General features: G+C 41.0%; 1 protein-coding gene across 14 annotated transcripts in view; it reads left to right on the forward strand.

Moving 5' to 3' along the window:
* PKHD1 (PKHD1 ciliary IPT domain containing fibrocystin/polyductin) overlaps window positions 1-18,756 on the forward strand; it is a 412,643-nt gene that overhangs the window by 120,364 nt on the left and 273,523 nt on the right. For all 14 annotated transcript variants that reach the window (XR_006885298.1, XR_006885299.1, XR_006885297.1 and 11 more), the window contains exon 36: window positions 3,476-3,632. Coding sequence is in view for 11 of the 14 variants with exons in the window: in XM_046639693.1 (XP_046495649.1) it covers window positions 3,476-3,632 (157 nt within the window). In the remaining 3 variants the exon portion in view is untranslated. The remainder of the gene's footprint in view (window positions 1-3,475; window positions 3,633-18,756) is intronic.

Genomic DNA, 18,756 nt, shown 5'->3' on the forward strand with positions numbered 1-18,756 from the left:
GAATTCACTGGCAACTTGCAACCATGGAGATACGTCGCTCCTCTCCTTCCCCAGGTAGCTGTTAGACAGTTGAAGATGCATTAATTTTTTAAGACGTATAGTATTTAGTTATTCATGTACTAAAGCTTAAATCATCAATAAATAGTTATACATTTCAAGATACCTTTTGTATGCTAAAGAGAAGTTTGGACTCTGGGAAGCTTAAGTTTCTTGAAACTTAATGCTTAATATTTATTTTCATTTGAAAGCTACCACGCTGAATAGAGAAACTTAAGGTGAAAGAAAAAATTGATAGGATATTTCACAGGGAGACTGAATCTGAGTCTCGAGTTTTAATTTAGATACACTCGCCATCATTTGATTTAAGTTTAAATAGAGTTTGAAAACACAGAAAGGAGCGTGAAAGGATATGGGCCAAACCCCATGGATAAGGAGACCCAGCACTTTTAAGTATTTTAGATCTTATCACCTATTTGTCTACCTATTGTATCAGGAAGGTGTTTATGCTTGTGTCTGTGTGTATGTCTGTAACAGCTACAAATACATGCACGAAGTTGGATGGATGATTCATTTAAGAAATGGTTTCATCAATTTTTACTGTGCATTTACTATGTGTCACACATTTTTTAGGGGGTTGGGGATATGGCAATGACTGAAGCAAAAATCCTTGCTTTTCATCTGAGTAAGCTCAATGGACGATGAATACACAAGGCATTATATGATCTAATACCAGAATGAATTGGTATTAGGGGAGAGGGAGTGATCGGAGGTACTACTTTAATAAGGAGACAGGGAAGGAGGTGTTATTTGAGCAGAAACCTGAATGATGTAAAAGAGTGAGCCACGCAGACCTCTTGGTGAACAGCGATCCAGGAGAGGCCATGGTGAATGAAAAGACCGGAAGTGGGGGCTTGCTCTGCCTGAGTTCAGTCTGTCCCCACCCCTATGGCCTTTGACACAACATTTAAACTCTTTGAGCCTTTGCTTCCTCAACTGTAAAGAGGCGATAACAGCATTTGACCTTCCCTCCTGCCGGGGTGGGGCTGAGTTTAGCAATTTTTGAAAGTTGATGGGCCAGGCCAAGATGAATAACACATGGAAGGCAGCTAATGATACACACAAGCGCTTCAGAGCAGGAGAGAAGTGTTTAAAGCTCACCTAGAGCTAGATAACAGGTATGGGTGCTAATTGTCAGTTTTAAAATGTTCTCCAATGAATTAACGGAAGATATCATGGAATGGTCTCCCTTTGACCCCTTATGCCTAATCAATGTCTAGTTGTTCCAGATCCTTCTACTGTGAGGTTTTTCTTTGTAGTCCTGTAGCTGGGCTCTGAATCTGACCACCAGGTTAATGTCTCAGAAAGAGTTATGCAGCTGAATTCTTCAAACTTCTCACAGCTCATCCACATACCATCTTACTCTGCTTGCTAGTCTTCCTGAAGACCCTGAGCTTCAGGGGTTGGTTTGAAGAAAACTTCCTGGTTCCTTTTTAAGATGTATCTCCCTCCCCTCCAGCCCTTGTCTTAAATTGGTCCTCAAACCTTGACGTGGAAGTGTCATCTGAAGAGATCATTAAAATGACAGATCCATGGGTCCCACCTCCTGAGCTTTTGATTCCATCATGGTGGCACTGAAGGAATCTGCACCTTAAACAACTCTAGGCTGAGAAACACTGTCCGAAACATCATCTTTAAAATGAGAGGATGGGATTCCTCTAGAGTCCTTGCCATCTCTGACCTTTTGGAAGTCCCAGCTCTTTCAAATGTCCTTTTATAGTGAACTCCATTCTGACATTACAGATAACCAAGTTCACCCTTCTGTGCACTTGTCTTTACCATCTTCATCCGGTTCACTGTTTTCCACCTTTCTCACTACTTTGTTCCACTCTGGTTTTCTCCTATTTGTCTCCCTTTCCTCTTTATGGTTTCTACAAGAGTAAATGAAAGGATTCTAAGAATGTATAATGTATAGCCTTATAAGGAGCACTTCTTGTCATTTTACTTCCTTATACCTAGCTTTGGCATGAAATCAGTAGAGATCTAAAATTCCCTCCTACTTTTTGAGTCTATGGATGGTCATGATGGGGACATGGTTCATATAGCTCACAATGATGCTCATGTGCCATGCATTCTTTGTTTGTGGTGCTGGGGCTGCTTATCACCATGCCTTATGCCTTTCCATCTCTTAAATTGGGACAAGTCACTGATTTTTATTTCTCCTTTGTAGATGCAGGAAGTGAAAAGATTCTGCTTTTCCTTATCCCAAAGCCTTGTGAGTGATTGGGTTGGGTATAGAACGCAGCACTATTGAGCTGGGGGTCAGTACACTCTCTTGGAAAATCTACTGGCTCTTCTGGCAACACATCTTTCCACTCTCTCTTGGAAACGCTCCAGGGCGCTATGGTCTGTGCAGGCGTAGTTATTGGTCTTATAAACCTGCCTTCCTTTCTTAATGATCTTCTCCCATCTGCCTCTACCACTTCACGAGAGGCAGTTATTTTATAGGAACTTGGGCTTCACATTTGGTTGGAATCCGGGTGGGAAGAAGAACTGTGTGGAGAGAGGCATATACATGTTGTATGTATTGCCTTGAGGGACTCACCTCCCTTCTTCTGATTTCATTATATCAGTCATAAATATAGTCCCATAACTGCACAAAACATTTAGACATGATCTCGGCCTCTTGCATGGGCTGCATACTGCTTTCTGCGATTATTACGTCCTTATTTTTAAAAATGCACTTCATTGTGACCATAAATTAACAGGAGAGCCAAAAGTTCCGTGAGGAGACCGAAGGCCGGGATGGAGAGGGGGTACTTCCTCCTCTGGGCTCCTCTCAGGCTTGCCCCCTACCCCTCACTCAAAGGTGCCTGCTCTCACCCAAAGTCAGCTGGCATTTCTCCTATGCCTGGGCTTTCAGCACTGATGCAGCAAGCACAGAGGGACAGGCAATGATATCAAAGGAGGCAGCGTGGGAGGATGGAGCTGAGCACTTGGAAAGAGGAATGTTCCTATAAAACAGGGACACTGGCAGTAGAGCCAGTGAAAAATGATCCCAATTACATAAAGCAAAATGCCACCCATCAGGCGGAACATTTTAATTCTCTCTATTCCAGGCTATTTATGACTTTTTGTCCAAGACTCAATACATGTCTGTAAAAATAAAAAATGGAATTGACCCCATCTGTTTGGTAGAAGAGGGCCTCTGCTTGGGGAAAAAAGGGCAGAAAACATTACCAGCATGTCACTGGAGAAATCCAGAGGCCGGGCACAGAGGGTCTGCAAGTACAACTTTGCTCCTTCAGTATTTTTCCCTTTTTGAGTTAGTCGTATGAGGAAGAGAGGGCGACTAACTTAATGAGACATTTAAAATTATATTTTAATTAATTTTAGTGTAAGAAGTTTCTATTTTGATTGATCACCCGTACTATCTTGCTTTAAAAACAAAACAAAGCGACAGAACTCTGTTTTCCAGGGCAACTTCTCCTTTCAGTTCTGCCGGAGGTGGTCGAGAGCTCACAGCTGGTTTCCTGAAAGAGTGCCACAAGATGGCGACAACGTCACGGTGGAGAAGGGCCAATTGCTCCTGCTAGACACCAATACGAGCATCCTCAACTTACTGCATGTTAAAGGTTTGTGGAGGGTGGAGATCTGTGGTGGCATTATTATACATAATTCTCTCACTTTTAGGGGACAGGAAGGAGGGAACTTTTTGGATAAGTTCCAGCCCTTGGTTGACAATTTATTCTTGGACCAAATTGGGATTTTACTGTGAAAGGAAGAAGTGGTCAGAGGGTTCAAAAGGAAAGCCCTTTCTTTTGACTCTTATAAGCACAGAGCTTGATTATTTTAATTTTTCAAATACAAGAAGGTTAACAGTGTTCTCAAAGAACATGCTTCTTTATGCTAGCCCTTTGTAGTCATGCTTGTCCACGGCAGCCCCCACAATATAGCAAAACGCTCCCAAATCGGTCAATGCTGCTGCTGCCTTTGAAATTCCCTGCCAAGAAAGCCATGTCTTCCTGCTTTTGCCCTATTGTGGTTTTGACTTCCTGGTCCCATGGAAAGTCATATAAATAGGCTTCCTTATTGCAAAGCTGGCCACATAGCTCTAGGGTCTGGGAAGTTGGAAGAGACTGAGATTTCAGACTCCAGCTCCTCCACCGCATCACCGAGTGACTAAGTCAGTTTTTTCACCTCTTTATGCATTTGTTTCCTTATCTGTTAAATGAGAATAAAAATCACTGCCTATTCTAGGGGCAGATAATAAGGAATGGTTATCAAAGTGACTCTGTTCATTGGCAAATGAAAATTGCTTGGGAAATGTGAGTAGTTATGGATGTCTATAAAACTCTTCACTAAAACACTGTTCTTTACTATAAATATATTTAACACTTACAGGAGCATCTCTTCTTGTTAAAGTAAGAGCGTAGCAGTATAAGGGAAAATAAACTATTTTGAAGGGAAGAAACTGATGCCGTTTTGATGCTTGTTTCTTACAGACAGAATCAGATTTCCCTGATTAGGCATTTTATAGTCTATATTCTGGAAGTTTTTTTTTTTTTTCTCTAATAGCAAGGAGAAGTTTTCAGATAAATCAGTTAATTAGGACCCTTTAGGAAAAATCGTCTGTGAGCGTGGGCTCTTGACCTGTCTTTGCTGGGTGTGTGTAGGGGTGTGTGTGTGTATGTGTGTAGCCAGTGACTTATTGAGAGCCATCAACTTCCTAAGGACTGGCAATGACAAAGGAAAATTACAGACTTAAAACCTCAGCTCAGAGAAAAGATGCTCTTTGTGGGCCTTTAATCAGGACTCTCCTCACAGGAGTCAAATTCTGCTGGAGGACGGGATGCCCTTCAGACTCTCAAGGGTCTTTGCCTTATATTGATACCATTTGGGAGAAGATTTTGGCTAAAAGTCCTCAGACTCAGCCCAACTGAGTCTCTGGATGTCCTATTAGTTCCAGACAAATTCTCAGTCGAGGAATGGTGTTGATAGGGCCAGAGACGTCCAAAGGAGAGCAAAGGGTAAGAGAGAGGCAAGGACATGTGGAATATACACTTGGCATGTTACGATTGGCGATTTCAAGATCTGAGCAACTAAATACTTGCCCCAACCTATCATCTTCCAATAGTGATTTTCCTTAATATTCCTGGTTCAGGCAATATTTCATATTATGTAGAATAAGTGAGCTGGGTTAGGAAGGGCAAACCCTCATCCTGTGGTGAGGGAGAGTGAGTTACCTGAAGGATCCCGTCTTTCTCTTGGGGAGTAGGCCCATTGGTAGGAATGCGAGGGTAAGTAGTGTACGTCAGTTTCTGTACAAATAGGATTCAGGAGTTGTTGACAGGAAGCAGGCTTGCTTACAGTGAAACTCTGAGATTTTTATCATAGAGATATGGGTCATAGGTTCCAGAAAGGATGAGAATGGGGAAAGGACACAGATCAAATTTGATTCAACAGATGACTTGTGAGTGCTTCTTAAGTGGCCAGGAACTCTTTGCGAGATACAAGAAAAAGTGAAGAATAATATTTAATGTCAGTGATGTGCATGATCATTAGATTAAAAAATAGAAAATAGAAAAGAGTAAAATTTCTAGTTCTAAAATATGCGATACAGGCAGCAGGCAGAAGGTAGACTGAAGTACTTGGAGTGTCAAGGATGTAAGATTAGAGTCAGATAGCGGAAGGAGGTGAAGAGCATATCATTTGTGTCTGACACATGTTTGATCATGCAGATATCAATATACACACTGAATCAAAATTGGAGGAACTTACCCATCTCACTTAATGGAACTGTGTGTGTCCAGTAGTTCAGGCCAGAAACCTTGGAGGCATCCTGGACTTCTTTATTTTCTCACATCCCATGCCCAATACATCAGTGAATCTTGTTGGCTGAATCTTCAACATGTGTCCCATTTATCAGTGCCTCCATCAGCACGAACCTGGTCCTAATCAACTTAGTGTTTGGCTGGGACCTTTTCAAATGGCCTCTTCATTGGTTCCCGTGTTTCTAATTCTTTGTGTTCCCTAGTAGCAGAACCCTAATCTTTGTTTGCGGCAGCAGTGTACCCAGATAAAATATGGTATTTCCTGACCTCCTTTGTAGCTAGACATAGCCCAGTGGCTAAGAGCTGGCCAATGATACGTAAGGGATGTGTGGTGCAAGACTTCTGGGAAATTTCCTAAAGTAGAGCTGACCTAGGAGGGGGCATGCCTTGTTTGTCCTCCCCTCTTTCTTTTCCTGCTTCCTGGAATGTAAATGTGATAGCTACATGTTCAGCTGCCTTCTTGGACCATGAGGTGACTCATTAAGGGTGGGAAAGTCAAAAAATAGAAGAAACTCAGGACACGGATGATTTTGGAGTTGCCATACTAGCATGGCACCATGGACTGCTCACCTGTGACTTACTTTTATGATAGAAAAACAAGACTTAACGTGTTTAAGTAATTGGTATTTGACTTTTATGCTAGAGGCTAAAATAAACCTCTGATAGTTTATTGTCCACATCCTTTAAAAATATATCAGATCTTATTACTTCTTTCCTCAAAACCCCCCAATGGCTTCTCATCTCACTAGAAATAAAATCTGAAGTCCTTATCATTGTCAAACCTCTGGTCCTTTCATTCATCTTGTCTTCCTCATTCACTCTGCTCTAGCTTTTCTATGAATATACTAGGCACACATCTACCTCAGGGCCTTTGCACATAATGTATTTTGCCTGGAACATTCTTCCTCCAGGTGTTCACATGGCTGGCTCACTTATTTCACTCACTGAGAAAATGTCAACTTTTCAGAGAGGGCTTGCTGGCCATCTTTTCTAAAATTGCAATCACTCTGTACCCTGTTATTCTCTATCCTTTTATTTTGCTTTACTTTTCTTCATAGTACTTATCACCACTTGACATATTAAAATTTACTTGTTTGTTTACAGTCAGTTTCCTCTGTTAGAATAATCTGAAAAGGGCAAAGGACTTCACCAATTTATTTACTACTGTCTCTTCACTGTCTAGGACAGTGCCTGACACATGATGAAGGTTCAAAGAATAGGAGTTGAGTGTTGAATAGATGGACAAGTAAAAGGATGCAGAGTTCAGGTCCTGAATGAAATTTAAGCAGTATAATTTTTAAACCCTTGCTGTCTTAAATATCACTTTTCCCCCAGCTAATTTACTTTCACTGTCCTTCATTGTGCTCACTGATATATGTATATGCCCATATATATATATACACACATGTACAAATATCCACATATTTGTGTGTATGTGTACACACATACACACATTAATTTACATATATTAAAATACACACACACACATATATATATATATGTATATACATCTACATGCTTACATATAAAGGTGTATCATTATGAGTTTTAGGAACATAAAATCTATTGGTAAGTTATTTTTCCATTTCTAAAAGGCTTTTGAAGAATGCCTTCATTGGCAAAGAACTCCAAATCTCAAACATCTGTTTGATATAGCATAGCTCGAAACCTCTAATGTCTCCTCTTGGTCAATAATACGCGTGAAAGTACTTGAAGGATATAAAAAGGTATTCAAATGTAAGATTGAATCATCATCATCATCACCAATAGGAATTCACTCTCTCAATGTCTGTTACTCTCTCTCTTTTTCATATCCATTCATGGTATCAGAAAAATAGCTAAGTGGCATTTTCTTTATTTTTTTGATACCATCTGTGGGCTGAGATAAAGCATAAAAAATTTCAAGCCAGAAAGGAATATCTTCAAAAGAGTTTAACAAACAAATATGAAGTATTATAGTGGAAGTACTTTCTCAGCCATTTCCACAATATTACAAAGAATACGTTCTACAAACAGTATGCACACGCTTTGAAAAGATTAGTGCTAAATAAAAGTGAAACTAGCTCACCTAAGAACTATGTTTGGAACTACTGTATGAAAATATTGCATCCTCTATATTATTTTTCCATTGATGGAAGCCAGCATCCCAATATAAAGAGGACCAGGCTCCTACATCAGGAAAACCAGCACTTCCACCTGTGGCCCTCAAGAGGCTCAAACTCTCTGTGCCTTACTTATATTTCCATCTATGAACTAGAATTGATGTTTTTTCTTATAAAGTAGAAAAGAGGATTATAAATTTCTTAAAGGCAATTGGGAAATAGCACCAAAGGCAGTGTTTTTGCTGTTATTTATGACACTATATGCACTGATTCCTGAACTTTATTGAAAAATGGCAGATTATTTTGTGACTGTGATAAGAACTTCAACTATATTTATTATCACTTTACTTTAATTAGCAAGAGATCCAGAACTTTTGTCTACTTACCCTCTCTATTTCTTCCCTCCCTCCTTTTTTTAATAAAAAATTATTTTTTAGGGGGTACTGTTAAACACAAAAGAGAATTAACCCAATCAATTAATACTAATGAGCTTGGATGAAAATAGGCATATTGCCTTGATTTAGTTAATTATATTTTTTGTTCTTTTATGTTAAGATGCCCAACGGCCATAGGCATCGCTGAATTAAAATTTATTATTTTATTCCAAGTAATTATGATGAGCCATAATAACAAAGAAGGAATGTTACCCTCTTGTCTGAGCCATTATGCATCCTGGGCAAGGATCTTGGACTTGTGGTCTGTAGCTGGGGAAGCGTTCATATTTTCTGAATGAAGCAATGAATCTCTCTCTGTTCTGGTGTTCAAGCAGCTTGACTTGACGTGGTCTAGAGATTCCGATAATAAAGGGTCAATTAGAGGAGGATGAACTCTAGAAACCGCTCTTCCTTTGGTGTTGGACTTTCAAAAGGAAGACATTTTGTCGTTTCTTACTGCTTACAATGCCATCACTTTAAGATGCTTGAGCAGAAAGTTGTTTCCAGTCTCCTTTGCTGCTGAATAGCGCACTAGTTTCCTTTAATGTGATTTTCTATTTCTTGGTCTATTGGTGTATACCAAAGGAGTTAAATTCTTGGCAGGCTTTTGAGCCAGAAAAAACTGAGTCTAGATCTGGGCTCTGCTTCTTACCAGCTCTGTGACCTTGGGCAAGTTGAGCAGCCTTCGTAAGCCTCAGATTTCTCCTCATTAGACTTATGCCTGTTATAATGACAGCAACAGGAGCAGCGATGACTAACGTTTATTGTTTGCTATTGTGTGACAATACTACAATGTACTGCCCAACTCACATGGAAGATTTGTGTATTAAATGAGGGAATATTTATAAAGCCCTTAGCACCCGGATTGGTCTAGAATAAGCACTCAATTAATGTTAGCTATTTCTTTTGGGCTGAAGGGGATAACAGAAGGGATTGTTGAATATCAGGTCTAAGTTACAATTTTATTTACAGATAGTAGCTGCTTCTATATACAAAGCAAACTGGATTACTGAAAGAATTAGCTGGGTAATAAAGACCTTGGATTGCTTTTGCCTCTGTTATCTTCAGAAGGCGTATTGAAGTGTTTTCTTTTCTATGGCAAGAGACGGAAGGATACAGAGGTGCATGCAGCAGAGTCTATGGATTTGGTTGCCTCCGTTCTCCTTGTTATTTTGACTCTGTGGAAGCATGTTTTTCTGGTACAGTTGGGAATGCGGTCTCATTTTTTTCCAGACTTTTTTTTTAGTCCGCAGTTTTGAGGACAGTCAGTTCTCTTTAGTCTATTATACTTGGAATTTCTATAGCATAGAAATGATTATTTTTGGCTTATTGAGATGGGCATCTTCTCTTGACCTACTATCAGGTTCTTTATAGAGTTTCTTCCTCCTTGACAAGGGTTTGAGGATTTCAGAGGGATGTATTAAGTGCTGTACCCAGCACAGCCTTTCTTTTATCCCAGGGATTACACAATTGGTTCCTCCTACTTAGCATCGAAACAGCCTCAGTTTCAGTAGGTGCATTCTTCAGGTAACACTTTACAATGCCACGATCTGGGAATGCTATGAAACAGGACTTCCCTGGGACATTACTTGTGTTCTCTCTGTGCATCAGGACCATGGGAATCACTGGGAAGTTACCCTTTGCCTCCAGTTTTAAGACTTCAAAGAGGCCAGCTTAGATGAAAGGAAATCCACCTGAAGGCAGGCTGGAGTTTTGATAAAAATGAAATATCATGCATTAATATTTCTTTCTCTCATAACCACAGAATGTCTTGGTCAACGTAAGAGGGTTTTGTGGGCTGGTGAAATTTGTTGCAAATTGGTAAGTTTAAAATAATTTATCTGCAAGTTGGTTTAAAAGGAGATCGACTAAATTGCTTCCTCTCTTGGTTGAAACATGGCTCTTTCAAGGCAGGAGATGGTATGATTACACACAGACAGTGCAACAGGCTTGATTCATTGTAGTTTGGTCAGCAAACTGGAGGTCTCCAATTTGAGGCAGCCATAGACTGTTCTATGGCTTTGGATAAGATTCTGGTCCTCAAATCAATGCAGAAAATGGAAATGATGATGACTCCCTCCCCTTTGTAGGAGAAGACTGGCTTGTATAAACCTTTACTGGATGTTAATGCTGTTTGTGTGTGCAACCCTGTGGAGGAAGTTTGAGAAGGGAGTTATTCAACTTTCTTGCCATATTTTCCAGCATGGTGTTCCCAGAAGGGGCTGGGCTGTGCAATAATCTAAAGCAAAAGCCTGATGAATAAGTCAACATCAGAAAGAATTAATCTAACTTTTTTACAATCCATCCTTAATTCCCTTTACCTGCTGTGGCTCTATGTGTCAGTCTTTTCTTGGTGACAAGTTGGTGTTACTTATTTAAAGAGAGAGGACTTCGCCTATATCCAAAGCTAAGTGGATCATTGATAGAATTTTTAATCAGCTAAGAACCTGAATTACTTTTATATCAATTCTTTACAAATTTAATATTAGAGTATGTTTTTCTCTTCCCTCTACCTTTGGGTAAGGTGCAGTCTAGGCTATAAGCTTAAGAAAGCAGGAGCCAGTTCTGTTTTCGCCTACCTTTATATTGCCAGCACAATTATATCTCCGGGCACGTAGTAGGTGTTCAAATAATTGTTGAATGAAAGAACTAATGAATGAATTTCTGACCTAAAGAGGCAGATTAATGTTAGTTGTGACTTTCTCTATGATCAGAGCCCTTCCTGGTATCCTCAAATGTTAGTGAATTAGTCCAGACAGTGACCAATTCCATTTACTATTTGTGTATCTGGAGATCAGAGACAAAGGCTTTTTAATGTGGGGGACACTTGGCTCTGAAACTCCTTATTTTTCCCAATCAGACAATGACTTATATTATTTACCTCCAGAGAACGGTCCCAGACACACTTGATTAGCCTTAAATGAAAGATAAGCCAATGCTGTGAGAAAGGACATGCTTTCAATAGATGGGCAGACAGACAGATAGATAGATATTAAACAATTTACAGTTTTATGTCTTGACAACTTGGATATGGTAACATGAAAAATGCTACCGAAAAAGACCAGTCCCTTCCTAGCACAGAAGCTATAATACTTTCAGTAACAAAAGATAAATGTTTCAAACTTCCTTACTTAAAACCCTTCGTTGGCTTTCCATTAGCCCTTAACATTGTCTAAACTCCTTAACATGGCTTCCAGGGTCCTTCAGGACTCGGTGTCTCCTTACCTCTCTCCCTCATTTGTTGATTAATGATTCCCACATCCCATTTTCAAAACTGGGAGTGGAGCTAGGAATCTGGGATGCTTGTGTATCTGGGATTCTTGTGCAGATTAAAATATATTGGAGACTAAGCATTTCATTGCTATTATTTCCCATGTACTATAATAGTCCTGGGGGTCAAGTAAAAGGAGGAGATATTCTTATTTTTTAAATAAATAAATACTATGAGGAAATACTTATCTTTAATTTCTAAAATTATTGTGCTACAGCCAAATCAAGTTTATAATATTCAGAGAATAATTATATTTGGAACCTTTTGAGTAACAGATTGCTCAGAGAAATGTACCCAATTGCAGGGCTGGTCAAAAACGTGATTGGCTCAATGCTAATTGAACTGTGACAAAGAGACGAAGGAAGTTATTTGAATGAGCACCTTGGTAGCTAGTGAAATTTTTACCTGCCTGGTACAGACTTTGGGGAAAAGATAGGTTTTATTTGTTTGCAGGGGTCTTTTTTGGTCTTTTCTGTTTCCCCTTACAAATAGCTTTCTTTCCAAGATCTGAAGTGACTCTTTAGAAATCCGTGAACAGCAGAGGTCTGTGAGCACTTAAATGCCAGAAGCTTTGTTGATAAAAGGAAGTAATGATTTTCTGGAGATAGAAAGGAGTCCAAGGTTTAGTTAAGTAATAATTGATAACAGTAGCTATACTGACAAAGGCATTTACTTATATCTCAGTGTTTGAGTTCCTTTAAATATTTCCATATAGTTTCTCTTCCAAAAATATGTTTACATTTCTGTAATTAGCAAAGAGTTAATCCATTTATGGGGTTAACTTCATGAGTTTGACATTTTATAGAGAAAGCAAAAGCTGAGTAACAATCTTTATCTTCTTTCTCAGTTATCTGTAAAGTTGGACAATTCACTAAAACCAGGGTATTACCATTCATCTGGAGCAATTAAACACCACCCCAACCTTCTGAAAGCAGAGACTGTATTTTTTACATTTGTATTTCAGCGTGTAGCAGAAAGGCTGGAAAATGACAGGTGTTGGTTCAATGACAAGGTGAATGAATCTGCAATTCCTGCCTTGTATGTCTCAGCCTGTTTTAGATGATAGCAAACAACGCAAGATCATGAACACTTAGGGCAATCGCTTCATTTATCTAGAGTGGTGGTTCTCAAAGTGTAGTCCCCGATTGGCAGCATCAGCATCAGCAGAGAATTTGCTAGAAATGCAAATTTTCGGGCCCCACAGCTAACCTACTCTGGGGGTGAGGCCCACCAATGTGTGTGTTAAGACCTCCAGGGGATTTAGGTGCATGCTCGAGTTTGACAACTACTAACCTAACACAGTAAAGGGAAGTATGTAGAATTGTCAGGCCTGGAAGCCAATTAACCTGGCCTGACTAGTCTTTTCCCAAAGGCTATGCAACCCTGTGCAAAGAAGTGTGGAAACCAGGCTGGCCGCATTGGATGGGCATTGGATGGGCATATCCTGAGCATGGCATTTTCAGTTGGATGCAGTTCTCTCTCCTGCTAGGGAAATCTGAGCTGATGAAAACTTGTTCTCCCAACTGCTATTGTTCGCAGCTCTGAGTCAGTGGTTTTATTTCAGATATGTTTTTTTCCTCGACACTGCCTGTTTGACGGCAGTTCCAGGTTAATTAAGGAATTAGTATGTGGCATCCATCGGCGAGGTGTGTGATTCTTTTCCTGCATCCTGAGAACGCTTTTGCAAACACTTTCTAGTTCATATTTTCTTTTTTTAATCAGGCAGAGACATTACAATTAAAATACCGTTAAAGTGATTCTGGCAAGTATTGCAATAAGCATGTTTTTTAATTAAAGGAAGAACAGGGGGATGCATAAGCAGCATCAGCTAAAGGGGAAAATTTCATCCGATATCTATTTTAATTGAAACGAAAAAAAAAATCAGGAAAAGCAGCAGGAGCAGAGCCTGTGCTTGAGTGAGCGTGGCTCGCTCCCAGGTTGCTAGGTTTTGTGTTCCGTGCTTGATTAATTAGTAGCCAGCCAGAGAGTCCATTCCCTTCGCCCCCAATCCTTAAAGCCTGATTTATGCCTCACCTCCCCCATGAATATGTGAGGGCTCAGGCATCTATTTCCTGAGCTGCTAGTGGATAGGATTATGGAGCGTGCACTGAGCTCTTGGGGGCTCTCGTTTGCCAGCCAAATTGATTTTCCGCCTCTCTAGCCGGGGACAAGCCCACCTCGAAGGCTTCCAGGCTCTGCTCCAGTGGATCAGGCACAAGTCTAATCCGGATCTTGCCAACAAAGGAAGCTGTGTGCATCTCCATCACAGTGCAGGCTTCAGGCTGTGGCTGCCTTCCCTAAACACTACTCTTCCCGCCTCTTCCTCACCTCCTGCAGATGCCCACCTCCACAGCAACATGGTGCAGCAGTGTGCCCCAACTATGCCCAGATCTCTCAGCCAGCATCCAGGCAGAGTAGGAACTGTCCATCCTGAATGGATGACCATCTATAATTCTCCAAGGAAAATGAATTCCACAGGCTTTCCTGTCTCTTTGACTATTTTTTCTTTTTCTTTTGGTGAGGAGGATTGGCCCTGAGTTAACATTTGTGCCAGTCTTCCTCTATTTTGTATATGGGATGCTGCCACAGCATGGCTTGGTGAGCAGTGTTTAGGTCTGTCTCAGGATCCAAATCCACGAACTGTGGGCCATTGAAGTGGAGTGTGTGAACTTAACCACTATGCCACTGGGCTGGCCCCTTTTTGACTATTTAGTGACTGGAAAGGTAACCAGATATAGGCTGCTAAACTTTTTTTTTTTTTTTTTTTGAGGAAGATTAGCCCTGAGCTAACATCTGCTGCCAATCCTCCTCCTTTTGCTGAGGAAGACTGGCCCTGAGCTAACATCCGTGCCCATCTTCCTCTACTTTATATGTGGGATGCCTACCACAGCATGGCTTGCCAAACGGTGCCATGTCCACACCCAGACTCCGAACTGTCGAACCCCAGGCCGCTGAAGTGGAACCTGCGCACTTAACTGCTATGCCACGGGGCTGGCCCTAGGCTGCTAAACTTTTTAAGAAATTACTCACTGTTGACACAAAGAGCTCAATGGAGGTTAATCAATATAGATAAGTAAATTGGGTAATTTACATCTGAAAGTTTAGATAGTTCAAGCTTTGAGTAAATGAATTATCTGGTTTGGTGATATAGATTGATCTGATTCATTGGGCTGTTCAGATCCCTTCCTGGGTCTTGCCTCCATTCACCTCTGGCTTCCCCTCTGCTTAAAACTGGCATCACTCTCCCTGGGTTCATTTCATCCCCTGGTATTCACGTCCTCACCAAGGGCACTCCTGCTCTGTGCCTTTTCTCCCAAGATCCTCCCAAAAATGACACTGAGGGTTTGCCATCTTCATCTACTACCTTCATGGTTCTTAAAGTTCTTCCTGGAGCCGGTGTCTTTACAGCCTTCTGATTCTTCTCCTAATTCACTAATTCTTTGACCCATGTTCAGGAATCTTACTGCTTCCTCTCCTTATTATAGTCTCTAAATATTAAAATTTGACAGCTTGTCCCCTTTATCTCTATTCTGTTCTCACTCTTCATGTTCTCCTTGGGAGACCCCATTCACTCCTATAGCTTCAACTCCTTTTTATCCAACTAGTATTTAGTGAGTACTTACCACGTTCTCATATGCCAGGCATGGTTTTAGGTACAGGGGCTATGGCTGTGAATGAAATAGACCAAGATTCTTGCTCTCACGGCATTGATTTCTATAAGGACAACAGTCAAGTAAGCAAATTATATTTTTTGTTAGATTTCCTGAGCAGCATGGAGGAAAAACACAGCAGGAAAGGTGGGTAGGGGGTTTGGTGGTGGCTGGGGGATTTGCACCCAGTGAGGGCAAAAGCTGTGAGGCAGAGGGAGCAAGCAGGTCAGGGTGGCAGAAGGATCATGAGCCACAGGGAGAGTGGCCCGGAGAAGACCAGTCCTGTAGGGTTTGGTAGACTTTCACTCTGAGCGTGGTGGGAGCCACTGGAGAATTTTGAATGGAGAGGTGACATGATAAGGTTTACATTTGAAAAGAAGTCACATTGAATGCTGTTGTGAGACTAGACCCTGGGGCAGGGACAACGGCAGAAGCAGAAAGCTAAGTTAAGAGGTTGTTACAGTAGTACAGGGGTGAGAGGAGAGTGACTTAGACCTCAGCGATAGATGTGGAAGTGGTGAGAAGTGGTTGGATCATGGGGATATTTTGAAGGGAGAATGCGTAACATTTCCTGAAGGGTTGGCTGTGGTGTGAGAGGGAGTGAAAGCCAACTCTAGGGTTTTCAGACTGAGCAACTAGGAGGATGAAGTTGCCATTTAGGGAGATGGGAAGGACAGTGGGAAGACTGTGGGGCAAGATGAATTTGTTGGATGTGCTAAGTTGAGAAGCTTATGAGATCAAATAGAGATGTTGAGTAGGCAGGTGGGTATGTGAGTCTTGAGCTGAGGGTGGAGGCTGGCCTTGGAGGTAGAAATTTGGGATTCACCAGCAATTAGCATATGATGGTGTTTAAAACCTTAAGATGAGACAACCAAGGCAGTGTTCATAGAATGATAACAAAAATGATCGAGGGACGGTCTTGAGACACTCCAGGTGTCAGTGGTTGGGACAATCAGGAGGGATCAGGATGCCAAGAGGGGAGGTAGGAGGAAACTCAAGAGGGCGCAGTGCTGGGTGAGGGAGGGGAAGGAGTTTCAAAAAGAAGGAGTGACAGAGTGTGTCAGATGCTGCTGGCCACTCAGGAAACGTGAAAACTGAGCTTTGAGGCTTGGATTCAGCAATGTGGTTGCCATTTGTGACCAGGACCAGTTTTAATGGACTTATCAGACTAAGGCCCAATGGGGCAGGGTTCAAGCGAGTGGAGAGAAAGAATTGAAGATAGAAGGTGTAGCCAGCTCTTTTGAAGAGTCTTATTGTACAGTAAAATGTTTAGACTCTAGATTTTTTTCTGTAAGGGGGAAAATAGCTAGAACTGGGTATTTGTCTTTCTTAAAACACACACAAGAAATCGTTTTGTGGTTATTACAGAGGATGGCTAATTGTAGGCTTAGCCAAAAGCAGGTTTGGAGGTACTTTGCAAACATTAGCTAGCTGCTAAAGTCTCTTTTACTTCCCTTTAAAAGAAATGAAAGGGATGTTTAATGGAAAGAGGTGATTACATGTAAAAAGCTGGGTTCATTATTTATTTTAGAGGGGAAGTATCAATAATGATGGTTGATTGATTTTTATAAAATTACCCAAGGTCACTTGTGGGACATACTCGGCTCTCATGAACAATCATCACAAGCAAGTTAAGGTCACGGCCAAAGGTTGACTTCAGCCCTGCTCTTTCTTTCAGCTTTCAGAAATGGGGTCAAGCTCTATAAAGTGGAGAAACGAAGCCCCCACTGCCCTCCCATACTCAAGTCACTATTCTTTAAGGCAGCCCACTGTATATTTGTTTTAAACTAATAAAGTGGGAGGATAAATCACTTGGAGACTTGGCATAGAGTAAGATTAAATATAAACTTGACATTCTTTCACATCAAGAAGACTTTACTTTGGCTATCACATAATTATTTCAATAAAAAATAGCTGAATTTCTCATCAAACTCTCTTCTTCCTTTACCTAGATTTCCTTAGATTTACCACTGATCAAGTGATGAGGGAAGGCTTTTTAGGGGAATAATGACTATCATATTAATTCATTAGTCCTGTTGATAGTATTCTTGTCGACACACATCCTTCTTTTTCTTTGGGCTGAGCTTTTCTCCCTCCATTAACGTCATTATAAGTTCCCATCAGTAAATGACATTTTTAAATTTCTACCAATTTGTTTTGTTGTATTTAATATTTTCCTTGATGGTACAAGAGACAAAGCCCAAGTTTACAAATTTGCTCATCAATCCCTGTATTCTGTCAAAAATCCTTTCCAGAATGAGGCGAGGTATATCTATATTAACAAAACTAAAATAAAAGATCATGTATAAACAAGCCATAGGCAAACTTACTTAGGTTAATACATGTCTTTCCTTAAATGTAACAATGTTAACAATCCTAATGAATGAAAAAGCTACCTGGGAGGGTTTGCGGAAGTGGATAGACTGAGTTTTTCTGCCAGGTGGTCCTGGGTTCCAATGCTCGCTCCGCCTATTCTGGGCTGACACTGCCTCTCTCAGCCTGCTCTCTGAAAAAACAGAGTATTATATTGACCTTATAGGCTCGTTTTGAAGGTCATTTCGGACAAAAGATTCTGGCATATGGTAGGTTCTTAATAAATGTTAGCTCCCTTGTTTACCCCATAGTCTTGTTTGAACTCCTGACTGTGCATGGAATACCTTTCACAGGTGAGGTTCAAAGTTCACCACGGCATGGGCAGGTCAGGAAAACATGAGTTCCATGTCTCCATCAGGGTCAAATGCACACCTGACAGCATTCTTTTATTTATTTATTTTTTTGGTGAGGAAGATTGACCCTGAGCTAACATCTGTTGCTAATCTTCCTCTTTTTCTTGAGGAAGATTGTCCCTGAGCTAATATCTGTGTCAATCTTCCTCTATTTTGTATGTGGGACCCCACCAGAGCATGGCTTGATGAGCGGTGTGTAGGCCCACACCCAGGATCCAAACCCACGAACCCTGGGCTGCTGATGCAGAGTGCATGAACCCTACCACTACGCTATGGGGCCAGCCCCCGACAGTATTCTTGATGATGTAGATGTCAAATGTTCTAGAACTGGAAGGAGCCTTAGTGAATGCAGGATTCAACTCTCCACTTCACTGATGAGAAAACAGACCATCTCTTAGCATTGAGTAGGACAGATTTGAGAACTGAATAATCTGAAGCCCAGCAGTTTTATGGGACTTCCTGAGGGTCGTTCAGAGGCCAATAGCAGAGTCAGGACAGGGACCTTGATTCTGTGCCCTGTCTCCATCACTTGCTCATCAAGGTCACTTCAGATTTCCTGACTATTTATGAGGGAGGAGTCCTGCCGTGCAAATCCATGGTCCACCAGTGGAAGATAATTAGTTGGGACATTAATGACATGTGGCTATGAGTGAAAAAGTTTTAATAAACATAAGACTGGCCTGTACCACAGGCCACATTTATTCTCTTTTGTTCACAGCAGGATTCATGATTATTATTGCAT

This window comes from Equus quagga, chromosome 15 (assembly GCF_021613505.1).
Source record: "Equus quagga isolate Etosha38 chromosome 15, UCLA_HA_Equagga_1.0, whole genome shotgun sequence".
Taxonomy (NCBI): Eukaryota; Metazoa; Chordata; class Mammalia; order Perissodactyla; family Equidae; genus Equus; species Equus quagga.